General features: G+C 39.8%; 1 protein-coding gene across 9 annotated transcripts in view; it reads left to right on the forward strand.

The window, feature by feature from the left end:
• Positions 1–23,762, forward strand: part of LOC101169749 (neurexin-3a) — a 166,092-nt gene that overhangs the window by 18,816 nt on the left and 123,514 nt on the right. For all 9 annotated transcript variants that reach the window (XR_002292949.2, XR_002292951.2, XR_002292950.2 and 6 more), the window contains exons 3-5: positions 6,630–6,650; positions 9,271–9,297; positions 12,836–12,847. Coding sequence is in view for 5 of the 9 variants with exons in the window: in XM_020713761.2 (XP_020569420.1) it covers positions 6,630–6,650; positions 9,271–9,297; positions 12,836–12,847 (60 nt within the window). In the remaining 4 variants the exon portion in view is untranslated. The remainder of the gene's footprint in view (positions 1–6,629; positions 6,651–9,270; positions 9,298–12,835; positions 12,848–23,762) is intronic.

A 23,762-nucleotide genomic window follows, 5' to 3' on the forward strand; every position in this document is an offset into this window, starting at 1 on the left:
CTTGTTAGGACATACAGTAAATTCACAGAATTGTGTCCTTTTCTAAAAAATGTGTCTGGACAAACAAATTTATAACCCGAGCGGCCTGCTTTTGCCCAAAAACCTCGAGGTGCATCTGGTAAAAAAGGAGCTTTCGGTTTGATAAATCACACATCTTTTTCTGCAAGCAATATCTGGATACAGATGCACAGCTGTGTGAATAAAAAATCTAAAGTTTCAGGCCGCTTTAAGCTGGAGAATGTCTATGGAGTTTTCAGGAATGTTGTTTGCCCAGAAAGAAACATTTCTGTGCAGCAGTAAACACAAAGAACAGAGAGCACCCAGCAAAATGGGGAGTTTTATAATAAAAAAAATAATGTTTGAAATAACTATTTTCGAGTGAGAATAGATTCGTTTTTTGAGAGACTCTAACATTAAATCTCAGACAAGTGAAAAAAGTTTTTTCTGAATTTTGAAGAACACTCAAATACTGAATCTTGAGATGATATAAAGACCATTGTTTCAAGAAAAAAAAAAGTATTATTTTCTTTTTGTTGTGAGAAAAACTAATCTTAAGAATTTTTTTGTTAAAATAAGAATTTTTGGTATGACCATTTTTTTTAAAAATATCTCATTGGCATTTTTTTTTTTTGCCTAAAGAAAATCTGCCGTTGGAGTAAGAATTTTTTATCTTATCGCGCTCAAGGGCTTGTTTTTGCAGTGAAGACCACGATCTTCTGATGATAAAGACCTTATAACAATGTGTTTGCCTAATTCTCGGTGGATGTGATAGATGGTTAAAATGTGTGACCCAGTGCAGCTTGGGTCAAGTCAGCTGTTGTTTTGTTGGTTCAATAAAAACAAAGAAAAAATCCATTCAATTCAAATTTTATCTTAGTTTATTTGTAATCCTCAAAAAAGTAGGGATGTGTTTTATGTACAACATTTAAGTAACTAGCATTTGGATCTGATAGGTGAATTCATGCCACTTCCATACACACACTAACAGCTACTGTTGAATTCTACAGGAGATAAATGAGCACGGAGCTGGCACGCATTACAAAGTTCATTAAATCGCAGTGATAATTTGCCTCCCTAACCATAAATGTTTGAATGAGATTTTTCTGCTTGGGTGAGCATGGAAGTGAGTCTTTTGTTGTGAATTAAAGAACAAATAAAGTTTTTGTTTTATTTTTTTTAACCAACACCTGTTCAGATTAGTGCGTCGGGTCCTTTGACCCTCAGTTTGGTTCATCGGTGCCCCCTATGAAGAACTGGGGCTGTCATCTTCATCACCTGGGCTGGTCAGGGTGACCCAAATGCATCTGATGAACAGAACTCAATGTGCCTCTTTTCACTGATTTTCTTTTCTCTTGCTGGCAAATAGCGGAATTCCCTAAAGGCTGCTATTTTACAGAACTGAAAATTACATCTGGCAGCATTGTGATTTGTATATATGTAACATTTCTTGTTCATTAAGAGTTTGGTCATTTTGCCCCTTTTATTGTAAAAAAGCTCCTTTTTTAAGGTGGACACACATGTTTCGCAGACTTTAGGGCCCAACGGGAGCAGATGGTACCAGCGGGCCTCCATGGCTGCTCCTCCAGCTGCCCCCATGTTCAAACCAACATGAAACACGGCTGCCGCAGAAATCTGTCGCTCCCTGTGATGACTGGAAGGAAAACAGCCCGTTGTGTCGACTCGTTTGTGTGTTAACTTTACATACTTTCAGGTACTTGGTTAAGGACCGAGAACACAAATCAGTTAAGGCAGCAGTGGCGAAGGAAAGCAGATTTTGAAACGGCTCATAAATCACTGTGCTTTCTCACTTTATCCAGCACATCGTGAATCATCCCTTTGAGTAATCCACTTGGAGCTCTAATCCCCTGCTATCCTCCTCTCACCTTCTGGGTATTGAATTAAAGGAGACTCATTCCCTTGGATTATATGTCCACTGATGAATAAATAAGTTTGCCCAAGTGCCGGAGAGTCGATCTGTTTGAAACTAATCAAGAGAGATTTCTGGGTTGAGCCGGAGGACAGAGATCTTTCAGAGGCCTCTCATGCTGTCATTGTTTCCAGTTAAACGTCTGCGGGATTCCACTGGAAATTGTACACAGAGTGTACGACTCCGTTGTTGACGCTTACCTTTATTAAATATTTATGGCCTCCCTATCTACATCTCACTGCCGCGGCAAGGAACGTGGAGGACAGAGGAGGAGGAAATTGTCAGAGGAAGTAGGTCAAGATAGAGAAGAAAGTGACAGAGCAGCAGGAAGGGCGTCTCATTCGGGATGAGCTAGTGGTGCACCCATGTCTGGTGAAAGAAAACAGACTTTTTTATGTTTTACGTCCTAAAATGAGTTGAACTTGAATTTTATATTATGAAATGATGTCCTTCAAGGGAGCCAGTTTAGCTCGTGCTGGTTTGCGGCGCCTTCCGTCCGTGAAACCAGGGTTCGACTCCGGGCTGCTCCCTGTTCCCTTCTCTACCTCTGTGCCGGTCCCAAGCCCGGATTGAGAAGGTTGCGTCAGGAAGGGCATCCGGCGTAAAACATTGCCAAATTTACCATGCGACTTGTTCACTGTGGCGACCCCTGATGGGAGAAGCCAAAAGTGGAAGGATCAAATGATGTCCTTCAAAATGATTTGGCCTTTGACCATCTTATTATTTTACATCCTGTTGCTGGGTTTTGTAAAGGTTTAAGATGGAAAAATGTTGGAATTTTCATGAAAAAACATAATCTTTTCGGAAATAATGAAGGAAGAGCGGGAGTCCCAGTGGTGGAGGAAGTGAGAACAGGATGCGGTCCAAGACGGTGAGTGTAGCACTCCTCGTTTCTGTGGTGATGCGTAGCCCATGTTTGGAGCGAACCGATGGTGCTTGTCTTGAAGGATGATGGTAGTGACTGCGTGGCGTGAAGTCGTGGCGTGGCTGGAGGTGGAGAGCTCTGGCGTAACCGGACAGAGAGTTGATGCGTGGACCCAGGTTGGCACAAGTGGTAATAGATCCTGTAAACAAGGAGTTAGTCGTGAGTACATGAGAGAGAGAGCGAAGATCTAGATATAACTTCAGGTTACTAGTGAGACCAAGTACTGCACCATAGAGGGCAAACGAACTGGCGATGAATACTGGAGGGGGCACATCTTAAATAGCAGTCAGAGCAGGAGTGCTGATGAGGTGACTGCCGACAGCTGAGTCCAATTAGAAAAGGTGGAACCCAAGGAGTAGATTCTACCTGGAGAGGAAGAGCAGAGAAGGGAGGGGGGGATCGAGCACTAGATTTCCCAGAGCTCCTTGACACCAGTCCAGTTTGTAATCCAGGTGAACTCCAAGATACTCCAAGGAGAGGACAATCTCAATGCTGTTGCCATCAGCTTTTAGTGGGAATTGTAGTTCTTGAGCCATTAACTTCTTTTTTTTTTTTTTACCAGTAAATACATTTTCTACATGTACAATTTTCTCCAATCTCAACCCTGTTATGGTAGCAGTCTACCAAATGTTCAGCGCCTTACAGGAAGGAGGAAAGTCTATTTCTGACAGATGTTCATGCTTTAAAAAAGAGATAAAAACCATTTTTTAGGCTCTTGGAAAGTTTTTCCCAATTTCAAACTGAGAAATGATTGATGCCACGCCCAAATATGGCAATACCTTTTTTATCTGAAACCACGAATCATCAAAATCTAGTTTTAGGTCCGTAATGTGTTTGGTGAAAAAAAAAAAGATAAATTTACAGGAAATTTAAGATGCTATTGAAGGCTCAAAGAAAACACAATGAAGCAGAATTTGTCATTGTCAGGGAAAATGTAAGCCATACGTCATTGTCCCAGTACCGCGGACAGGTTCCTTTATTTAGAACAGAGGTGTATTGGAATGCGGGATTTCAGCCAGATTGTTTCCAGCATAAAGATTTCAGAGCATCAAAGACTGATGTGCATTTTATATGACATACTTTCATGCGTATTCATGCTTCGTTTGTTAGAATGGATTCTATTATTTACTCTGTCAATGCGTCTTTGAGGCTCAAAAGCAGCCAATCCCTTATACTTTGTGTGCAAACTCTCTGTTGTAATCTGCTCTAATCTCCCTCTGTCTAGAGATTCTCTTCTGCTGGTATTTGAGTGTTCTTCAAATCTCAGCAAATCAAGCGGCTCATAAAAACAGCAGAAGCATAATCCCGCCACATCCTCTCTGTCCTCGTCTTCTGGTCGACCAGCTTGTTCCGTGTTGGAGCCCAGCTGACAGCTTAAACAGGATTAATTTCTAATGCATATCAGATTGCCCTCCATCTGCTTGTTCACATTAAAACACTAACATGCCTGATTAGTCCATGCTCAGAACATTTAATGCATCTCAGGTCAATTACCTTTAACTTCATTTTCCAGTTACTTCATGTCTGAGTAGCCTGACCAAGGACACACTCTTCAGTAATCAAAGGACGGCGTTGGTGTCGTGGAGCAACAATCTTTAGCTTGACAACTGTCTGGCTGTGCTTCCCACATAAGGCAACACATTTTGCAAAACATAATCTTCTATAGATTGTGGTTCAATCACCTTGGCAATGGGTATGTAAGCAACCACTGTCAATAAAATTGTGTGTAATTGTGCGCGTTTCGGGCTTCTGCGTCCAAAATGTTCACACGTCGCAAGTTTTTAAGTCTGTTTTCGGGCTCTATATATAACCAATCAGGGACTTGGATTTGGCAATGACGTATGAATAGTACCCTCTTTAATTCACGGAAGTGCCAAGACGTTTGAAAATTAATCATGGAAGAGAAATTAAAAAATTATGGTTTGTACCCGACCAGAATTATGCAACAAGTCTTTGGTATATCGGAATGGAGCTGTGAAAGAAGACTCTTGGAGCAAGATTCACCGGATTTGTACCGCTTTGACATTTCACACCCAGATTCTCTCAACCGTGGCTACATACACACTGTTATCAGGTAGAGACGTCCAGTGTGCACACCGTGAGCTAAAAGTGCGTTCTAGAACCTGCATTTTACATGTTCCTGAACACGCATCACATGCCCGGTGGGTAGCATTAGGGCTTATCCAGGAGAGGATTTCTACACGTGCTCAAAACTTCAGTTTGGTTTGCAGAAGTCTGTGTTTTGTAATTAGAGAAAGACAGAAAAAAACTGTTAGTGAAATTTTACAACTGCATTGATTGCAATAAAATGCAATATTTCACACAGAAACATTGAGCATTTGGGTGTAATTAAAACTGACATAAATGTATGAGGTAAACTGGGTTGAATGCAAGGAATTTCAAAAGGTCCACGTGCACCAAAATGCCTTTAAAGCTTTAAAAGGTATAAACATTTAAAGCTTTAAAACGTTTGACTCTTTAACACAGGAATTTTTTACCATTTCATCAAATGCTGCACAAACAATGCCGATTAAAGCCATTTTATAACAAAGATAACAGACTTATTCCCTTTGTTAAAATGTACTAAACAGCTTAAAGTTTTCGTGTTTTTGCTATTAAAGGTTTGAGAAAAGGCAGAAAAGTGTGATGTTTCTCCGCCTTGCTTTTTCCTTAGTTCTTTTGAGTTCTGTTTTGGAAGCAAATACATTATTTAAAAAAAAAGGACATCTCATAGAATAATCTGTTATTATTTAACAGCTCCTGCTCATTTCAGATTTTCCCATGAGTTTTTAAACTCTCCACGTTCTGTTAGCATTCATTCATCCATTCAATGGCTTTGCCATGGTGGTTGGTTCTCAGAGGTTTTCTTTATTTTGTATTTTTTTCAGTTTTGGATCTCTGAGCAGTTTATGACACAAGCGCAAAGATTATAGAAAATATACTGTGAAAATAAAAAAAATATCAGAAAATAAACGAAAATTCATCTAAGCAATGGCCAGACTGGGGCCATTCCAACAAACATGAGTCCAAAAGTTCAGTGGTGTCAGTCCACAGGTAAAACCCCCCAATTTGGGTTGATTTTTAACTCAACTTAAATGTTTAAAAAGGGACTAGCATTTTTCCGGGTTATCTTAACACAGAAAAAAGAGACACACAGGAAAATAAATAAAGAAATTGGGTTAAAATGAAACCAGTATAACCCCCAAAATAGTATTGCTCCAAAAAGTAACAAAGAAATGTTCCCCAAGATGAAAAACCCAAGTGTTTTAAGAGTGGAGTACAACTTCCGACAACTAAATATATTTAGACGTGGTTGGCAAAATGTCTAAAAAAAGGGCTAAAAACTCCTTTAGTTTGACAGTTAATATGTGCTTCTGAAGCAGATGGTTTCATCATGTGCCTCCTTCAGGTCAACATCTAAAACCATCCGTTTGGTCCAAAGAGCACAAATCCATGCTCTACACAGGAACACCCTGTCGTTCTTCATAAGTTTCAATGATCCATAGAGTTGTCTTTTCTGGTTATTTCATGATTTACCAGCATTTCCACTCAGAAGAAAACATTAAAATGGAATTTAAAGCTAAATATTTCTCTTTGGCTCCAAAGCCAAAGCTGCTCCTTTGGCTCAAATCTGTGTTGTGAACTACATGCAAATGACTGCGCATGCAGCCGGACATTTGCATGAAGTGTTTGCTTAATTGCATGCCAGTCAACATGCAAGTGTTTAGTGTGGTTCTAATGCCCCCTTTCTCTGCTTGTGTTCTTTTTTTCTTCCAGAGGTCAGCAACAATATGCCAGGTGAGTGTGAAAAATACCGCTGCATCTTTTTTCACCTTTTGCAAAAACACACAAAAAACGTTATGGATTATGTCATAAATCCAGTTCAGAAAAGCTAAACTGGAGTATTCTGACAAAATGAATGTTAAGGATAAAAAAACCCAGATTATTTCATTAGGAAAGACTATTAGCTGTTGGGAGATAATATTTTGAATCTGATGACAGCAGTGCGATAAAGTTCTGACCTAACAACAGTCCATGTTTGATTTAGAGCTCAAGCTGCTTTTTCAGAACTATTGAGATAAGAATGCTCCAGAAAGAGCTGGTTAGTCGTTCTGACGTTTGTTTTGTGGTTTTGTTGCACATATTAAAACCTCATAGTCAGAATGGAGGCAACAGTTGCTCCAAAACCTGATCACGGTATTACCACTGAAGTTCAGCATCAGTAGTGTGATGTTTGGGGCGTGTTCGCCCTCGTGATGTATAGCGTTAGCACATAGGGCTAATGAATGTTGTGTGTCACATGTCTAAGTTTCATTAAGACTTGTCAATATAACAAGTAGGCCCTACACACAGAAAGATTCTTCGATTGTTGAACTTGAAAATATTTGGAGATTCGGACATTGTCGCCGATTTCATAACTGTTTCGCTGATGCCTAATTAAATATTAACACAAATAATTGAGATGAAATGATTGATTGTTGTCGAAGTGTTTGCAAATTTTAAAGACTTCTATAAATGCCTCTAGAAATAATGGTAAAAAGTAGTCATAGTAGTTTAAAAGGAAATCTTTACTAAATTCATAATGAAATGAAGAACTAATTTGTCTTTTTGCCTTTTCTGTTCATTTGAATCTTTGGAACTTTAAATAACTTTAAAGGAATTAATGTGATATGGATTCATCTTTACTCAAAATCCTTGTTTAAAGATTGGTAAAGACTGAAGGCCGTGTCACACAGCCACTGTGTATTTTGCGTATATTTCATAGAGAAAAATTAGTCATAACTGCAAAATTTTCAGACGTATCACAAATGAACCATGTTAAAAACCATGGAAGAAGTACCAATGTAACCACCTGCAGGACATGAACATCAGAGTAGAACATGTCTTCTTATGGTGTTTATCTGCAATTCATTACTGATTCGTGCATCGGTTATGTCTGAAAGTTATACATCGGTGGTAAATGCGTGAAAAGTTCGTCAGACATATTTAGAGCGGTTGTGGAAAGCTAAAATATTTGCGTACACATCTTGCAAAAACCCCTGTGTAAGATTTACGTAATAATTCCGTATGAACTATAAAATAGGCGTAAACTGCGTAATTCGCAAATGACCAAAATTGTTGAACAGCTCAAAAACGAATTCACGTCGGCTGAAACCCTCAACCGACATTTGTGCACATCAACGAATGACAAACGCAAGAAGCAGCTAGGAAATTACATAAATCACAAAAATCTGAAATTTCATTTATGGAAATGCACAACTGTCGTGGCTGTGAGACATGACCACATGGAGATCTTTATGTAAACAACTGATGAAAATGGACTTTTCAGGGACATGATTGTGTTTATAGTTTTGGTTATTAACCAGATGTTCTCCAACTGTTTCTTTTTTTTGCACATTTTTCAACGCTTTCTGGAGCATTCTGCCATCGCACAATTCAAAATGAGCTTAAAACCTGTGAAATACCAAAGAGCTGTTCTCACTCCTTCTGTAGATGTAGATGCAGTTCTGTGGTGTGAAACATGGATCCACAACCTTTAAAGTCAATGTTGTTCAGCTTTTTCGTAAAGAGCCAATCCACAACCAAGAAGCAAATTGAAGTCAAATTTTATGTCCTCTTTGAAAAGCATATAAGATTTAAAGAGATGTACTGTAGCATCCAACCTGATAGACGAAGTCAAAATGGATGGATGGCTTTAACTCTGCTTCTAGTGTTAGAAACCTCTAAGTTATGTTAAATATTAAGTCCAAACTTTAAACCAACAACCCTCACGTCTTAATTCTTATTCAACAAAAATCAAAATATGGATTCCCAGGAATAGTTTTTGTGTTTCAATTGTCATTAATAATCATAAATACCCCAGAAAAGGTTCTAACGGAAGGAACCAATGACATGTGAGTCCACTCAGTGATTGGCTCAAAATGCTTCATAAATCAGTAGAAAACAATAGTTTTGAATCTAAAAGAAGCCCTCGAGTGACCCTCAATAAATAAATGAGTCAGAGTTGTCAAACAGCAGATACACGATCTGGTAAAACAGACACAGTGAAGGCAGAGGAGCAAAGCTGTACATGTAAAACTTTTCAAAAGTGTTTTAACATTGATGACTGTGTTCACAACTTGTGTTTACTTCCAAAGAAAACACTGCCGTTTCCACAGATAAGCGTCAGGTCAGCGCAAGCTCTGTGACCTCACAGTAGAGGTCAGGGGACCTTACAGCCAGGTCATGTGACGTGTGTGGAACCTCCTGGTTAGGAAGAAGCCTTCCTGCTCACACGCAGGAAGCTTTATGATGTGTGTGTTTGTGTGTGTTTGGATGCCATGCTTCCTGTCTGGCAGAAGCATGTTTCATCACAATACCTCAGCGTATTGACACTAAGTGTTCTCTCTCCTCCTTTCCCGCCTCTTCCCTTCTCAAGGCCTTGCACATCTGATGGCAGAACCAGGTACGCCCCGCTTTACCTCTACTTTTCCTCACCTCTGTTTGGGATTCGTGCACAGCCTGTTCTTGATGTGTGTGCTGTGTATGGAAGTGCATGCTCCATTACACACTGACGATGATTAAAATGTTACCTGTGTGTTTTCATGTCAGCTCAACCACTTCTTTTTTATTTATTTTTTGCTTTATTTATAAATCTTCAATCCTGTAAGATATTTCTTTTTTGGACATAGGCTGGTTCTATGCGACAACAATTATCCCGAATTTTAGGTTCATGAATTTGGTCAAGCTAATTTTTCAGGATGACTCTTGTAAGAAGGAAGTTATCTATGGAAGCGATTCTGTAGCATAGTTAAAATAAAAGTCAAAACCAGAAATGCTTTTTCATTTTCAAAATGAAGCTGCATTTTTTGGACTCAGAATTAAAATTAAAAAGAAATCCTTCAAAATGCTTTTTCATTTTCTTCTTCAACACTGCTTATTCTGTCACTTAATTAAAATGATAATGGTATTTGACATTTCATTTTCAAAAGGTTCTCTGGTAAATGTGTAGCAAAATTCATTTACAAATGTCTAATTTGACAATTAAAATGGATTAACAAAGATGTTTTTTTTTTCCATTCATTTTCTATTCCGTTTTTTCCCTTTCGGGGTCACGGGGCTGCCGGAGCCTATCCCGGCCACTTATGGGCAAAGGCAGGGGGACACCCTGGGCAGGTCGCCAGTCTGACACAGGGTGGAATGTCCACAATCACACACCCATTCACTCTCACACTCACACCTATGGACAATTTAGAGTTGCCAATTAACCTATGAAGCATTTTTTTGGACAGTGGGAGGAAGCCGGAGATCCCAGAGAAAACCCACGCATGCACGCACGGGGAGAACATGCGAACTCCACAAAGAAAGGTCCCCCAATGATGTTCTGTTTAGGTCCCCCATCCGAGACGTGAACCAGGGGCCTTCTTGCTGTGAGGCAAGAGTGCTAACCACTGCGCCACCGTGCAGCAAGAAATGCTTATTAATTTTCAAAATGTAACTGCATCAAATGACTCAAAATTAAAATGAAAAATCAAAACTTCAAAATGCTTTTTCATTTTCTACTTAAAAATCGCTTATTCTGTGTCATAATTAAAATGAAAATGCAAAGAGGGGATTGCATTTTCATTTTCACATCCACCATGCGAATAATGTTACATAATTTAATTTGAATTAGCATTTCCAGAGGGGAGGCGGGGCGATGACGTCAGTGCTATCTCCGAGTGTCCGGCTGCTAAGAAACAAAGACATGCTAGGAGCAGTGCAGCCAGGCTTGTAGCTTTGTGTTAGCGGCAGAGAAGAGGGCTTTGTGACGGTTGTGAACTCCTGATGATTGTACATAGCTTCTCAGGACTACGTAGCAGCATTTCCACCTTCGGACGCAACGTCGAAACTTTCCCCGGGATTAGCTTTGTCTGCGGACCAGCAGCCGCCTTCGCATAGCGGAGCGCAAAGCACCGCGATCCAAAGCTACAGATCGCCAAAGGCGGAAGTGCTGCTACGCAGATCTGAGAAACTCTAAATCATCTTATGAATTTTTTGTTTCCAGTGGTTTCCAGAACAAAATAAAGGCTGATGTTATTCCCACACATTAACATCCAAGATGCTCATTGCCCGCACGGAGTTTTAAGTACCTCCACAGCCAATGTTTTTAGCATATATTAGCCTAATGCTAACCCGTCTTTTGGGTCCTTGCAGCGAAGAAAAAAGCTCTGACCGCACGGATTTAAAAACATATGAGCGACCAGGTCCTTAATAATAATCATAAGAGCAATAAAGCACATTTAGAAGATAGTCTCCTGCAGCTTCGGGCTGATTTTGCTGTTCGATGACAGCTGGAGGCACATCAACAGCAGATTTGAGCATCTATAGAGCATCTTGGATGTAAATATGTGGGAATTACATCATCCTTTATTTTGTTCTGGACACAATAATTAGAAATTAAACATTTCTAAATGAATTTTGCTACACCTTTACCAGAGAACCTTTTAAAAATGAAATGTCAAATACCATTTTCATTATCATTTTAATTAAATGACAGAATAAGCAGAAGAAGAAAATGAAAAAGCATTTAGAAGGATTTCTTTTTCATTTTAATTCTGAGTCCAAAAATGCAGCTTCATTTTGAAAATGAAAAAGCATTTCTGGTATTGACTTTTATTTTTAATTATGCTACAGAATCGATCAACAGTTTTCCTGCTAAAAAAAGTTGCATAAAGTTTGCTGCTTCTCGTTTAGCATCTGTAAATGTGTGTTTAAGCGACAGCAGTGGTTCCCCACCTGAGCTGGCCATAGAGAAAAAAAAAAAACACGATCAGCATTTTTTCCATTTTAATTATAATCGGATTCTAAAGGAAGTTTTATTGTTAAAAACTACTGGATTCTCTCCACCAAATCCAACTCACTCTTGACACATGTCAACTTGCTCGTTCACGTGCCATCTACTCCGCCTCTGAATTGAAACTCCCAAATTAACAAAAAACAGAAATCTTTGGAAAGTTTATTTTGGCAGAAAAGAGACACAGAGGAAACAGAAGAAGACCCTTTGATTTCAAAATAAAAGAAATCTGCATTTAACCGACAAAACCCAGGAGTCTTTACTCCAAATAGGGATTTATTTTGATAGTTGTTCCCACGGACTATAATAATAATGCATCCTATTCAGCAACCAGCTGTTTAATGTTACAAGGATGCTGATAATGAATGGTGGATTCCCATTTATTATTATATTTTGAAAATACCAGTTTTAATGATCTATATATATCTATTTTTTTGTATTTCTCCATGGCACCTACAAAGTTGGACGAGGCTAAAGCTGGTGTCCACTTTGACAGTTATGGGTTAAGGAAAAGAATCTATTTCAAATTTGTTCATTTTCTTCGTGAAATCTAGTGAACAAATAGAGTTTAAAGCAGCAGCAGATATTTTACAGAGGATCAAGATAAACTTTACCCTCAAAAGGGAAGGGAAACTAAGCTGAAAAAAAACAACTGAGAAATCGGGCGCCCACTTTTAAAACTCACTGGTCTGTGGGCTTATAAAGGTTGGGAACCACTGTTCAACAAGAAAAATAAAGGTAGAAAAGCTTTAAATTGGCTCCACAGTAACAGTCTGAAACAGACATTTGGTTGAGGTGACACAAAATACTTGAAGATATGTACCGGTAATCAAAAACGCATGTCACGTGCCGTAACATGCAAATTAGCGGTAATTGCAGAGCAGGATGGATTTTAGTACGTGCAAAAGAGGCTTTTTAGATTCCACTAAGCCTCGTTCAGATGTTTTGCGGAGGATTCACATCCAGCGTTAAACGCTGCTCTGTCAGCTCTGCAGTCACTGCCTGCCTGATGTTTCTGCATGCCCCATGGCTGTCCTGCTCACTGAGAAACTTTCATAACATTATGTTGGGTGCCAGTGGGAATCTAAGACTCACTCTTCCTCTTCTTCTTCCTTCCTGTCTGGTCTCTCGACTGTGGATTGTGTGCCGCCTCCTCCTGCTCTTCTAGCTAAAGACAAAGGTACAGCTTTCTCCAACTCTTTTATTTTCTACCTCTATGAAAGGCGACGCTTGCTCTGTGAGTGTCTGCAGCCAGGCAGTGTCTTGATTTTGATGTTTCTGTGTGTTTGCTGATCTGTCTGCAAATGTTCCTCGGCGAAGCTGTTGAGCGAGTAATTAAGGCGAAAAGAATACAAAAAAACAACAAAGGAAATGCCGGTTTCTTAAAGCGTGTTTTGTGAGAGCTGAACCGCTTCAAGATACAAAAGAAACCATCACTAGATCTGTTTTCAGGACTAACATCTTCAGCCTTTCCTCTCAGGGTTTCTCCATCGCTCCTGTGGCTGGTAGAAGCAGTGAGGAGATGATTCACTGGAAAAGCCGAGACCTTAGAGTAGTTTGTTTATTCTGTTTGTCCTTCTCAAGTTTAAGACTTGAGTTTAGTGGGATCAGGTGTCAGAAAGCCGATCCGCTTTTTGACCTGTGTGTGGTCAGACTTGTCTTCTGGACTGGTGCCTTGAGTGAATAGTGGAAAAATGGTTGTGTTTTTCACACTTCAAATGTAGGAAACAGTGACATAATAGCAGATATTTTGAAGTATCTAACTTTGTTTGATGGGCATGAAGGTTCTGTATTTACAAAGTGATATTTACTCAGGAATTAGTACAGTTTGCTCAACAGATTTGAGAACTTTCCTCATAACTTCTGGATATCAAATCAGTTGTTTTGTTTGGTGATCTCGAGCTCATGTTAACTCCATCATTGTGACGACGCCGATGATCTGCTGTGTACTTCTGCTGATAGAAGCCTTAGACTCGTAAGGGTGCTGTGGGTTTTTGGGTTGTCAAAGACCATGGAGAGTCATAGAGAGGAGTGGCTGCATCTTAAAAGGAGCACAGGAGTGCCTTTAGGCGGGTACGGCCACCTGAAGGGACGTCATGAAAGCAGAACATACCACTGTTGTGTGTGGTGAGTGTATCGTGAAGTATTTGTAAGGATAACATAAGTGACTCACACTTGTGACGTACAAGTGATGCTGTCGTACGATGGCCTTGCGCCACACTAGTCGCTCTCAAGGTGCCCGTAGGAGGCCTGTAGGAAGTTCACACTAGCAAGCAGTGGGAGTCTTCTCAAGTGGGAGAATTTGCACAATTGGTGGCTGACTAGATACTTGTTTGCCTCACTGTGACACGGCCGTCATCCTTACGTAATGTGTAAGTGTTCCCACCAACCCGTCCGTCACCTGGAGCATGCACGTAAAGAAAAATACTGAGCAGTCTACAACCTCGAAATTTCTTGCAGTCAACCTGCATTCGCCGTACGGGTTTGTCCATTATTCACCCCCAAACAGCCGTATCCACCTATAAGGGCACATAGTGGGACTAAGGCCTAATTTCACTGAATGTATGATGTTCTTACTACTTGCTATAACCAAGTTTTTAAAGGCTATCTTGTGTATTTCTGTCAGACGACTGATGGTGGTGTTTTTAACTGTAGCAGGAGCTAACATAACATGCCATCTTTAACAGCTAGTTTTGGTTCTTCATTTCTTAGCCTATTAAGATGTATTAGTCAAACATTATGAAATGTATACCAGGGTCATGTATACAATATTTACAGTGTCTAAAGAACACTGTAAATATAAAATAACTGGGTTACTTTCCAAGTAAGATTTGTAGTTTGCTCTATGGGTTTACTGAGCGGTCTACAATTGATATAAATTCTGCATCACTCTTCAACCAGATTTAAGAAACTCTGACTCCCTATCCCTCTTCAAATCCAAACTCAAAACGCATCTATCTTTTCAGGAAATCCTATACATATCCATCAATATCCTGTTTTATGTCCACTATCAGGCTTTACCTGTTTTTATTTGTACAGTGGTTTTGAGAGTCCTGAAATGAACCTTTTAAATAAAATGTATTATTAATATTATTTTGTTGCGGGCCACTGGTATAGGTTTGCCCATTTTTGGAGCCCAGACAGCCCGTATCCACCTGTAGGGGCAGTTGTGTGGATTCTGTGGATTCAGTTCTGTGGATCCTGTCTCCGGCTCGACTCACTTCCCCGGCCGGGAAGCTCGTCTGCTGGACTTTAAATATGTAGTTGTAGCGTTAGATAAGCTAATTCTTCTCTATGAGTTCTGGTAAATCGCCTGTCCGTCCTGGGGGAGGATCCCTCCTTCATGTGGGCACCACTGAGGTTTCTTCGTTTTTTCCGGAATCCGTTTTTTTAGGAGTTTTTCCTTACAGAGAAGGAGGGTCTAACGGCTGGGATGCCAGTATAGCTTAGTCAGTTTGTTAGTTCTATTTAGTATTTTCCTATTGAATTCTATGTAATCATGATCCTTTTGATTTTATGTTTAACTTTTTCAATTACCGATACGAAGCCCATCGCGACGACTGTTGTTGTGAATTTGGGCCATACAACTAAAACTGAATTGAATCGAGTTGTGACTAAGCTTTAGTAAAGTTCTGGAAATGCTAATGCTATGATGGGGGAACCAATGTTATGGGTTCACATGTCACCCCCAAAATAAAAAGTGGATTCATCTTCTGATCTGAATTCCCGGTCATTTTATCCTCAGTAGAGGCTTCCGATTTTTTCAGCTCCGACTGCCCGTTTTCACAGTTCTGTCCTTTTCACTGCACCATATCCACCTGTAATGGCTTCCCTAATTCACTGAGCAGACTCCTGGAGGTCCCCCCTCCCTCACCACCTGTCTTTTTCCTTGTCGGTGAGTCTAATCCCTCAGCGAGATGGTCGACATTATTAGGCATCTCACATGCACACAAGCTCCCTGCTGCCTCCTGTTAGACAGTCGAGGGCCTCCTGTCTGTCTCTATTTGCATGTCAGGTGTGCGTGGGGGGCAATAAAAAAAGCCTTGCTTCACTCCTGCAGTCACATTTTACTGTCTCAGACTAAAACTAAATGCTTCCATGGCGTCTTTTGTCTCATCCTGCTTTTAATGTCCTCCCGTTCTTCTGTCCTTATCTGCCAGCGCCTCCTCTCACCTGCTGTCGGCCGTTTTCATTTTCATTCACTCACTAATTAGTCAGTCCTTTTCTTGTGTTTCCGTGTCCTCCGGCAGGTCTTTCTGGAACCACTGCCAGCTCCTAACTGTGTCACTTTTGATTAGCTTCATCCTTGGCTCTCTGTTTTGATAGACCTCAGCCTCCTTTTGCTATAAAGAGACTGATGGAGCAGGAGTCACAATTGCCTAGATCTTCTTTAGGGTTTTCTGATCTGCCACTTCACTCCAGAAACCAAACAAAAACTTTACATTTGAAAAACGCGTATGTTGCTGGACTTGGTTTTGTTGAAAAGTGCATCAGAACTAGTTGTTCTTGTTGAAGAAAGGAAGACATTTGTGACCTGACAATGAGCAGTGGTCTGGTGGGGGATGTTCAGACAGTTGGGCTCTTTGCGCTTGACTGACTCTTGACAACTAAGGCAGACTGAGGACTGCTGGGTAGGGGGTCAGAGGGGTTGCTTTGGCCAATCTGCACTTTGACTGAACCAGTTTGTAGGATGGCTGGGTCTACCTCACCCCAAAGTCCCAAAGCCATTATGTACATTTTGTGCAAATTACACAGAGGACAAGTGGTCGTACGTGAATATTTGTGGAAAAATTAAGAAAGGTCCTGGTCTTTAAGTGAATTTTTCACAGATGTATCAAGAATGAACCATGTTAAAACCACAGAAGTACAAATAAACCACACAAATAACACGAAATCTATGTAAAAACCAAATGTATGCATCAGTTACATAATTGTGATGGGATATGTGTGCCATATATGCAATATAAAAGTTATACATCGGTGGTACATGTGTGAAAAGTCCATTCCATGTCGTGAAAAACCATAAATTTGTGTATGCATTTTGGATTGATCATGCACAATTGTGCAAGATGTACGTAATAACTGCCTATAAACTACATAAAATACACATAAACTGCGTAATTCTCAACCAACCAAAGGTTTTGAACAGCTCAAAATCGAATTCGTAAAGACCCGTCAGCCAAAACCCTTGACGTATAACACGCATGTATCAAGGAAGACCGAAATTTCATAAGTGGACATTGCGCAAAATGTACGTTGGGGCTGTGTGACTCAGACATCAAACAGTTGATGAGGTTCAGAATGACGCTCTTGGTGGCCCATCAACAGTTCCTCTGAGAATCTTCAACCTGATCTTTCTGAGTCATCAATTGTGATTTATTGTGTAGTAAACAATAATAAACCCAATTTTACCTTGACCCCTTTTAAGTTCATTTAATGTTTTTTCCCTGCAAATTGTCCATCACTTTAAAGGTAGGTTTTTGTGTAGATACTTTGAGGCTGGCAACTGAGTACCAGAAATGTTTTAAGCAAATTCAATTACCCTTCAGATAGCTGTTCCATCAGCAGCACTTTGCCTCTGCCGTCGCATATCTAGCTGTGCATCAGCAGTACTGTTCAGTGTCTTGGCCACGGATGCTTTGAAACTCGGTGGAGAATTGAATTTCTGCTCATCCAGTTGAAAGCAAAGCACTCTGCTGGAGCTGCAGGGGCCACCCATCTTTGTCTCATTTTAGATTTATTGTTGTGAAAATGATGCATCATGGCTCCAGGATTTAAAGTGTGCTGTAAGTCAAGATGCAGGAAAACCTGAAAAACTCATTTGCAGACGGACAATGAAACAGTGTTTTTTTATGCTGATTTACAGAGACCACAGTCCAGAATCAAAGATCTAATCAATGTTTTTTTTTTAACATCCAAAACAACTGGGGGATAAACTGATTATAAGAACACATTTTGGATAAAACGTCCTTATTTATTTTCTAAAAAAGGCAAAAAGCTATACTTCTGTATTTTCTGCTTGTCGGCTTTATCATTCAATACTTTTACCGGTAGGTCACCTGCAGTTGAGAATCACATGATGTGGCGATGCACCAAAGGCAATCAGTTTTATGTGGGGTCCAAATAAGATATAAATGAATCCGTGTGGTGGCTGACCTTCTGATTTTAAAACTTTGTAGCTCGTGTGGGTTAAGTACAAGGGCTGCACTATGGGAATTCCCCTTTAGGGTCAACCAGATTTCAGAGTGTATTTATTTGTAAGAAATAATTTAGAACGTCCCTAAAAAGGTCTAAAGTAATCCTTTATTTCACAGTTCCTAATACTGATCAACATAATGAAAATGACAGGAAGAAGAAAGCAGGGAAATGGCATCGATGTCCATGTGATTCAGTCTGGAGCAACACTTGGCGAGCTCCTCCTCAGCACCACGCTGAGTTCTGCCCTGCTGGCAATTTTGTCTGCCAATCGACAGCAGTGGAAAAAAAGAAAAATCTAGACCCAGACAAAACAGAACACGACCCTACTATTGTGTCATTGTATTATATTTACAGTTTTATTTTATTTATTTGGTGTATTTATATGAAAATCTTATGATTTTCTTTGTTTGTGGTGTGTGAATTTGACTATTAATGGACTTTGACCTGTTGGTGAAAATAAATAAATAAATAAATAATAGGCGTTTCTCTTAGCGACTATCTATCCACCTTTTTTTTCTCTTCTCTGCATCTTAGTTTTCATAACGTAACTGCCAACCTTATCATTATAAGCAATTTTAAATGATCATCACTTGTTTTCATTAAGTGTTTTGGGAAAAATAGTGGAGCTTTATGCTGACCTGGCATATGGTGCATCCAAATGTCTCCAAAATATTTTTGGACAAAACAAAAACATACAGAAAGCTGAAGCATGAGCAGGGATCTTTCTAAAGTCTTACATTTACACATGTTTGCAATCATATGTTACTTTTCATTCCACTTGTGGATGTGCTCATTCCTAGTTCACAAGGGAGAAACCCAGAATTCCTAGTTGACATTATACCTCTAAAGCTGTCTTCACATCAAATGCGATTCACACATCAGGGGTGTCCAGTTTCAGTGTTAAGTCAATGTACAGATGCAATCAGAAGTCTTGTGGTGCATTTTGACCGTCAGGCGTGACGGTCTAATTAATGGCAGCATGTTTCAAGCAAAAATTTGAGTGTGATTCCACAGTTCAAATGTCTTAATTTTATCAATGAATTTGCGTCGCTTCAACAAATCAAGAACTCGGGTTTGGCTTGTGAAGTGTTGATGATGATCAGTGGATGGAGTCCAAAACTGATTGTTCTTCTGTTGAACTTTATGATATGATTTTTTATAGAGACTTGCTAAAAAGGTCCTCTGAGTTTATTCCTATTTTTTATTTTTTAACATACTTGGAGAGACTCTGAATGATCTCATGGATTCAGACATGGCAACGTGATTGTCGATGCTTTTTATAAAGCTCTTCAAAAAAGAAAAAGAAAAAAAACTTATCTCTCAACATGACCCGTGTCTTCCATGAATTGTAAATGAGATATTTAGTCAATGCTTCAATGCGTCAAGTTTATGCACACCTTCTTGGAAAAACGTCGAGCAGTGGATTTAAATTGCATCGAAAGAGGCAACGTGAAATGGACAAATGAATGGCGTTCGGTTTCAACCATTGGGTGAGAACTGGACCGCGTGAATGTGACATCATCCATAGAAAATGACTTAGTCCAACAAAACAGAGTTAAATTAGTGGACCCTCTTTTTGCAATACAGTAAGCAATGATTGATCTGAGTCAACGTTAGATGGGAGACCACCTAATTGGATAGTCACAGCTATATTACAAATGTACCACGTTAAAACCACGGAAGAAGTAGGAATAAACATAAAGAACACATAAATCAACGTAAAAGCCACACAATACCAGCATCGTGCATAAACCATGCGTGATTATTGCGCTGTTTATATGCAATTCATTGGGGATTAGTGAAAAATCTGTTAGACATCCATGGAACGGTTGTGGAAACTCACAAATTTACGAATGTATGTCCAAAAATGATGCACAATTGCGCAAGATTTAAGTAATAATTGCGTATAAACTACGTAAAATACAGATAAACTGTGTATTTCTCAACCGACCAAACGTTTTGAACAGCTCAAAACGGAATTCACGTAAAGACCCGTCTGTTGAAACTCTATGAGGACATCTGCGCACATCGACGACTGACAAACGCAAGAAACACTGAGGAATTGTGTATATCACGCATGTATCATGAAAGACCAAAAATGTATATGTAGAAATGCGCAAGTCGTGGCTTCTTAACACGGCCTTTATGGCAGCAGCTCTGCATCCGTGGATGAGTTGTAGAAATTGGCCATCGCAGAGATCCATGAAACATTGGATAAAAGAAAAAATAATTCAATGGATGGTGGTTTTTGAGACAAAGGCTTGAAAGAAAATCTCAATCTGACTTTGAGTGGATGTTCATGATAAAAACCAACCTTCCTTGAACTGAACTTTTTGCACAGTTTGTTGTTTGTTTCTTTTTTGTATGGCTGTGTTGTCTTTATGTGTGCTCAGCGAGCGTGTAGGAGTGTAAAGCAAAGCGATCAGTTTCTTGGGGAGCAGCGATGAACTCACTCAATGGGTAATGAATAGTGGCGGCATTATGCAAGTAGTATGCTAATCATCTAATCAGGTTTGATTGCACCACAGAGGTGTGTACTCTTGCTAACCTTGAGAAGGCAGATAATCAGGCGATGATGAGCTTTGGGAATTCTTTGCTGATAGCCATGAAGACTTTCACCTGCTGTAGAGCGAGCACACAAAAACGCACACACACAAACATAAAAGTCAGCAGGGTCAGACTAACAACACAAGCACATTTGTGTGAAATGTAAAACTCTTGATTGGCCGTGTCACTTATTTGACGTCTCCTGAATTCTCACTCAGATCGCTCGTGTACGTGGGATTAACCAATCAGGACAAACTTGATTGTGGGCGTGTCACATTTATGAGACAGAGTTGCATCGCCTATTTAGTTACATGCTCTAATATTAGGAAACAAATAAAAGCATTTGATTATAATATCTGAAATGTCTGACAGACTGACTCACATTTGGCTGTAATACTCTGCTCTAAAGCGGCGGCCATGTTTCTTTCAATGCCAACCAAGTAGCCCGCAACACCAGCTTCCCTCCACCATGATAGCCAGTTGATATAGGGAAGACATTTTTGGAGAAATTATGATCAAATGTCTCCACTTTAGTTTAACTGTCACAATCATCTTAACATTGTTAAACCTTCCAAAAACAAGCCATAAGTTTTGTTAACTTTTGCTACATTGAGCATTGAACATGCTGTAGAGTCTTGGATGACGGTCTTGGGTTTTTATTTTACAATTACTCCCATTGCATGTTCTGAACTTATGTTCTGATTCCTCTGAGATCTCCTCATATGACAAGTCTTGCTGTGATTTTTGTGTCAGTAGAAAATACTTTCAGTTTTTGATTGGGGGTGTTGTTCCATGTCAGTTTATCAATGTAACATTTAATGTAGTTCTGTTTAAAAGTTGTTTGAAGCATTTCGGAAACGTGTCAACAGTTTCGATTGAGTTTGATGACAGTCCAAATGAAAAGACAGTAATTAATGTCAAGAATCCACTGGTTTTTGCAGACACGGTCAGAAAAATGGTTTTGAATCAAATGTTGATGAGATTTGAAGTGGGACACGGCCTGGGGGGCTTTCCATTAGTTACTGTTTTCACAGAGAAAAGTAACTTTGATTATAAGTGAATAAAGGGCCTTTCGTGTTTGATTTCCTGTTGATCTTTAGAGTTTTCTCATACAGCACAACTCTCTGCAACCCCTCAGGCGGACCATGTAGTGCAGGAAAAGGCTGTATTTGTTCGATGTTGCGCTGGTTTGTTGAATGCATATTTGTATGTTATGCAGTTCTTCATTAAAACATGGTCAGTGTTGACTCAAGTATTATACTGCATCTGCTGTTTAGATGGAAGGTTTGGACAGGAGTGCAGTGTCTTTGGGTCACCAAAAACAGGAATGGATGCATGTCTGTGCAGACAATGCGACCAATAGCTGAAATAAATTAGTGCATACAAATCTATAATCTGTCTGCCACGATGTACCCATAGCTAATCTGGAGATGTTGCCAGCCAAAACTACACACAAACACACACTTGTTGATCTTTTGTAACTCTTCTACCGTTTACGTGATTAACGTGGAAAAAAGGAACTTTTCATATCGGCTATGTGCCGAATCTATATGCAAAGTGTTGCACAACGGTGCAAAGCCAATTTTCTCTGCAACAGAATGTGCTAGAATTATGTTAATTGCATAAATGGTGGAAGAGTTTCAATAGTTGAAAGAATGAAAACATTGGAGGTAAAGCTTCGGTGTTAAAAGGATTAATAATAATAATAATAACAATATTTATATTTTATTTCAATTCAATTCAATTTTATTTGTATAGCCCAAATTCACAACAACAGTCGTCTCGATGGGCTTCGTATCGGTAATTGAAAAAGTGAAACATGAACTCAAAAGGATCATGAAAACATAGAATTCAATAAGAAAATACTAAATTGAACTAACAAACTGACTAAGCTATTCTGGCATCCCTGCCCTTACAGTAGACCCCCCTTCGCGGTAAGGAAAAACTCCTAAAAAAAAACGGATTCCGGAAAAAAAAAGAAACCTCAGGGGTGCCCACATGAAGGAGGGATCCTCCCCCAGGACGGACAGGCCATTTACCAGAACTCATAGAGAAGAATCAACTTATCTAACGCTACAACTACATATACAAAGTCCAGCAGACAAGCTTATTCCAGCCGGACACTGGATGACACTGAGGTTTAAGCTCAGCTGTTGATTTATTTTGTTCAGCACATGGTGAGGTTGTGCATAAAGAGTCTTATTTGAGACACTTCCAAGCAGATTACATTTTGGAACTTAGGAGTGGAGTTTTTATTAGACTATTTCATGTTGTTACTCTTCTTTTTTTTACGTGCTTGTGGGTCTTTTAGATTTAGATTGACTGCACCAAACACCCACTGAGGACCTTACCCCAGAGGAAAGCAGAAACTTCTACAAAAGAAGCAGCAGACAAAAGAAGATGCTCTTTAACACATTTTATTACCTCACAAAGGTCTTCAACCCTTTAAGTGACACAGAGACATTACAAAACATTCAAGAGACTCTACTAGCAAATCCCAAAAGAACCTGATTAGAAATCTACAGAGTAATAATATTGAAAAAAAGGATATTTCACTGTTGGAAGGCAACGAATGACATCACATCCAAAACTTTGTCAGCTAATTTCAACTCACGACGGAGTCAGATGAAAAATGCAACATCCTGTATTTTCACCATGTCAGTCACATGTTGGATCTGATTGGCATCGGCCTGAACGCCAGCTTTTTCCACCTTCAAAGGAAATTCCGAACACCAAAACACGGCTGTGTTTCAGAGAACAGGCTTCCCTTATGTGTTCGGGGTGTCAAATGAAAACTGAAAAGGATCTTCAACACAAAAAACCTCCATTAAACTTCACATTTCACAACGCGCTGAGAAGCTAAACATCCCTCCTACAAAAGGATGGGGCAGCATAAAAGAGCCACAGTGTGCGCTTCACAGAGAATCCCCTTTGAAAACAACAGAGTTGGATTGTGGACAGAGAGCAGAAGGTCTGAAAGAGGAACCAGTGAGGACTATGGAAAAGTCTTCTGTCATCGGAGAAGGTCGACTTAGAGACCGTCTGCAATGTACAATCCTGTTTTGAACATCTTTGCCTAGAAGACAAGGGTCACATTCACACCCGGTTGAAGAAAAATGAGCGCCCCCACCTCTGTGACCTCCATTAGGTTAAAAGGACATTAGCCGACCGTTCTGGACATTGACATCAGCTCAAATGATTTAATGTTTTTGCCACACCTCTGAGGCAGTTTTAGCTTAAGAATATCCTCGGATGGTCAGCCAAACGTCTTCCAGATCAACCTTTAAAGCCCATCTGCTCTGAAGAACAGAGTCCTTCTGTGGGATCGGGACCTGAATGACTGAGTGTCT

The sequence above is a fragment of the Oryzias latipes genome, chromosome 22 (assembly GCF_002234675.1).
Source record: "Oryzias latipes chromosome 22, ASM223467v1".
In the NCBI taxonomy this organism is placed as follows: Eukaryota; Metazoa; Chordata; class Actinopteri; order Beloniformes; family Adrianichthyidae; genus Oryzias; species Oryzias latipes.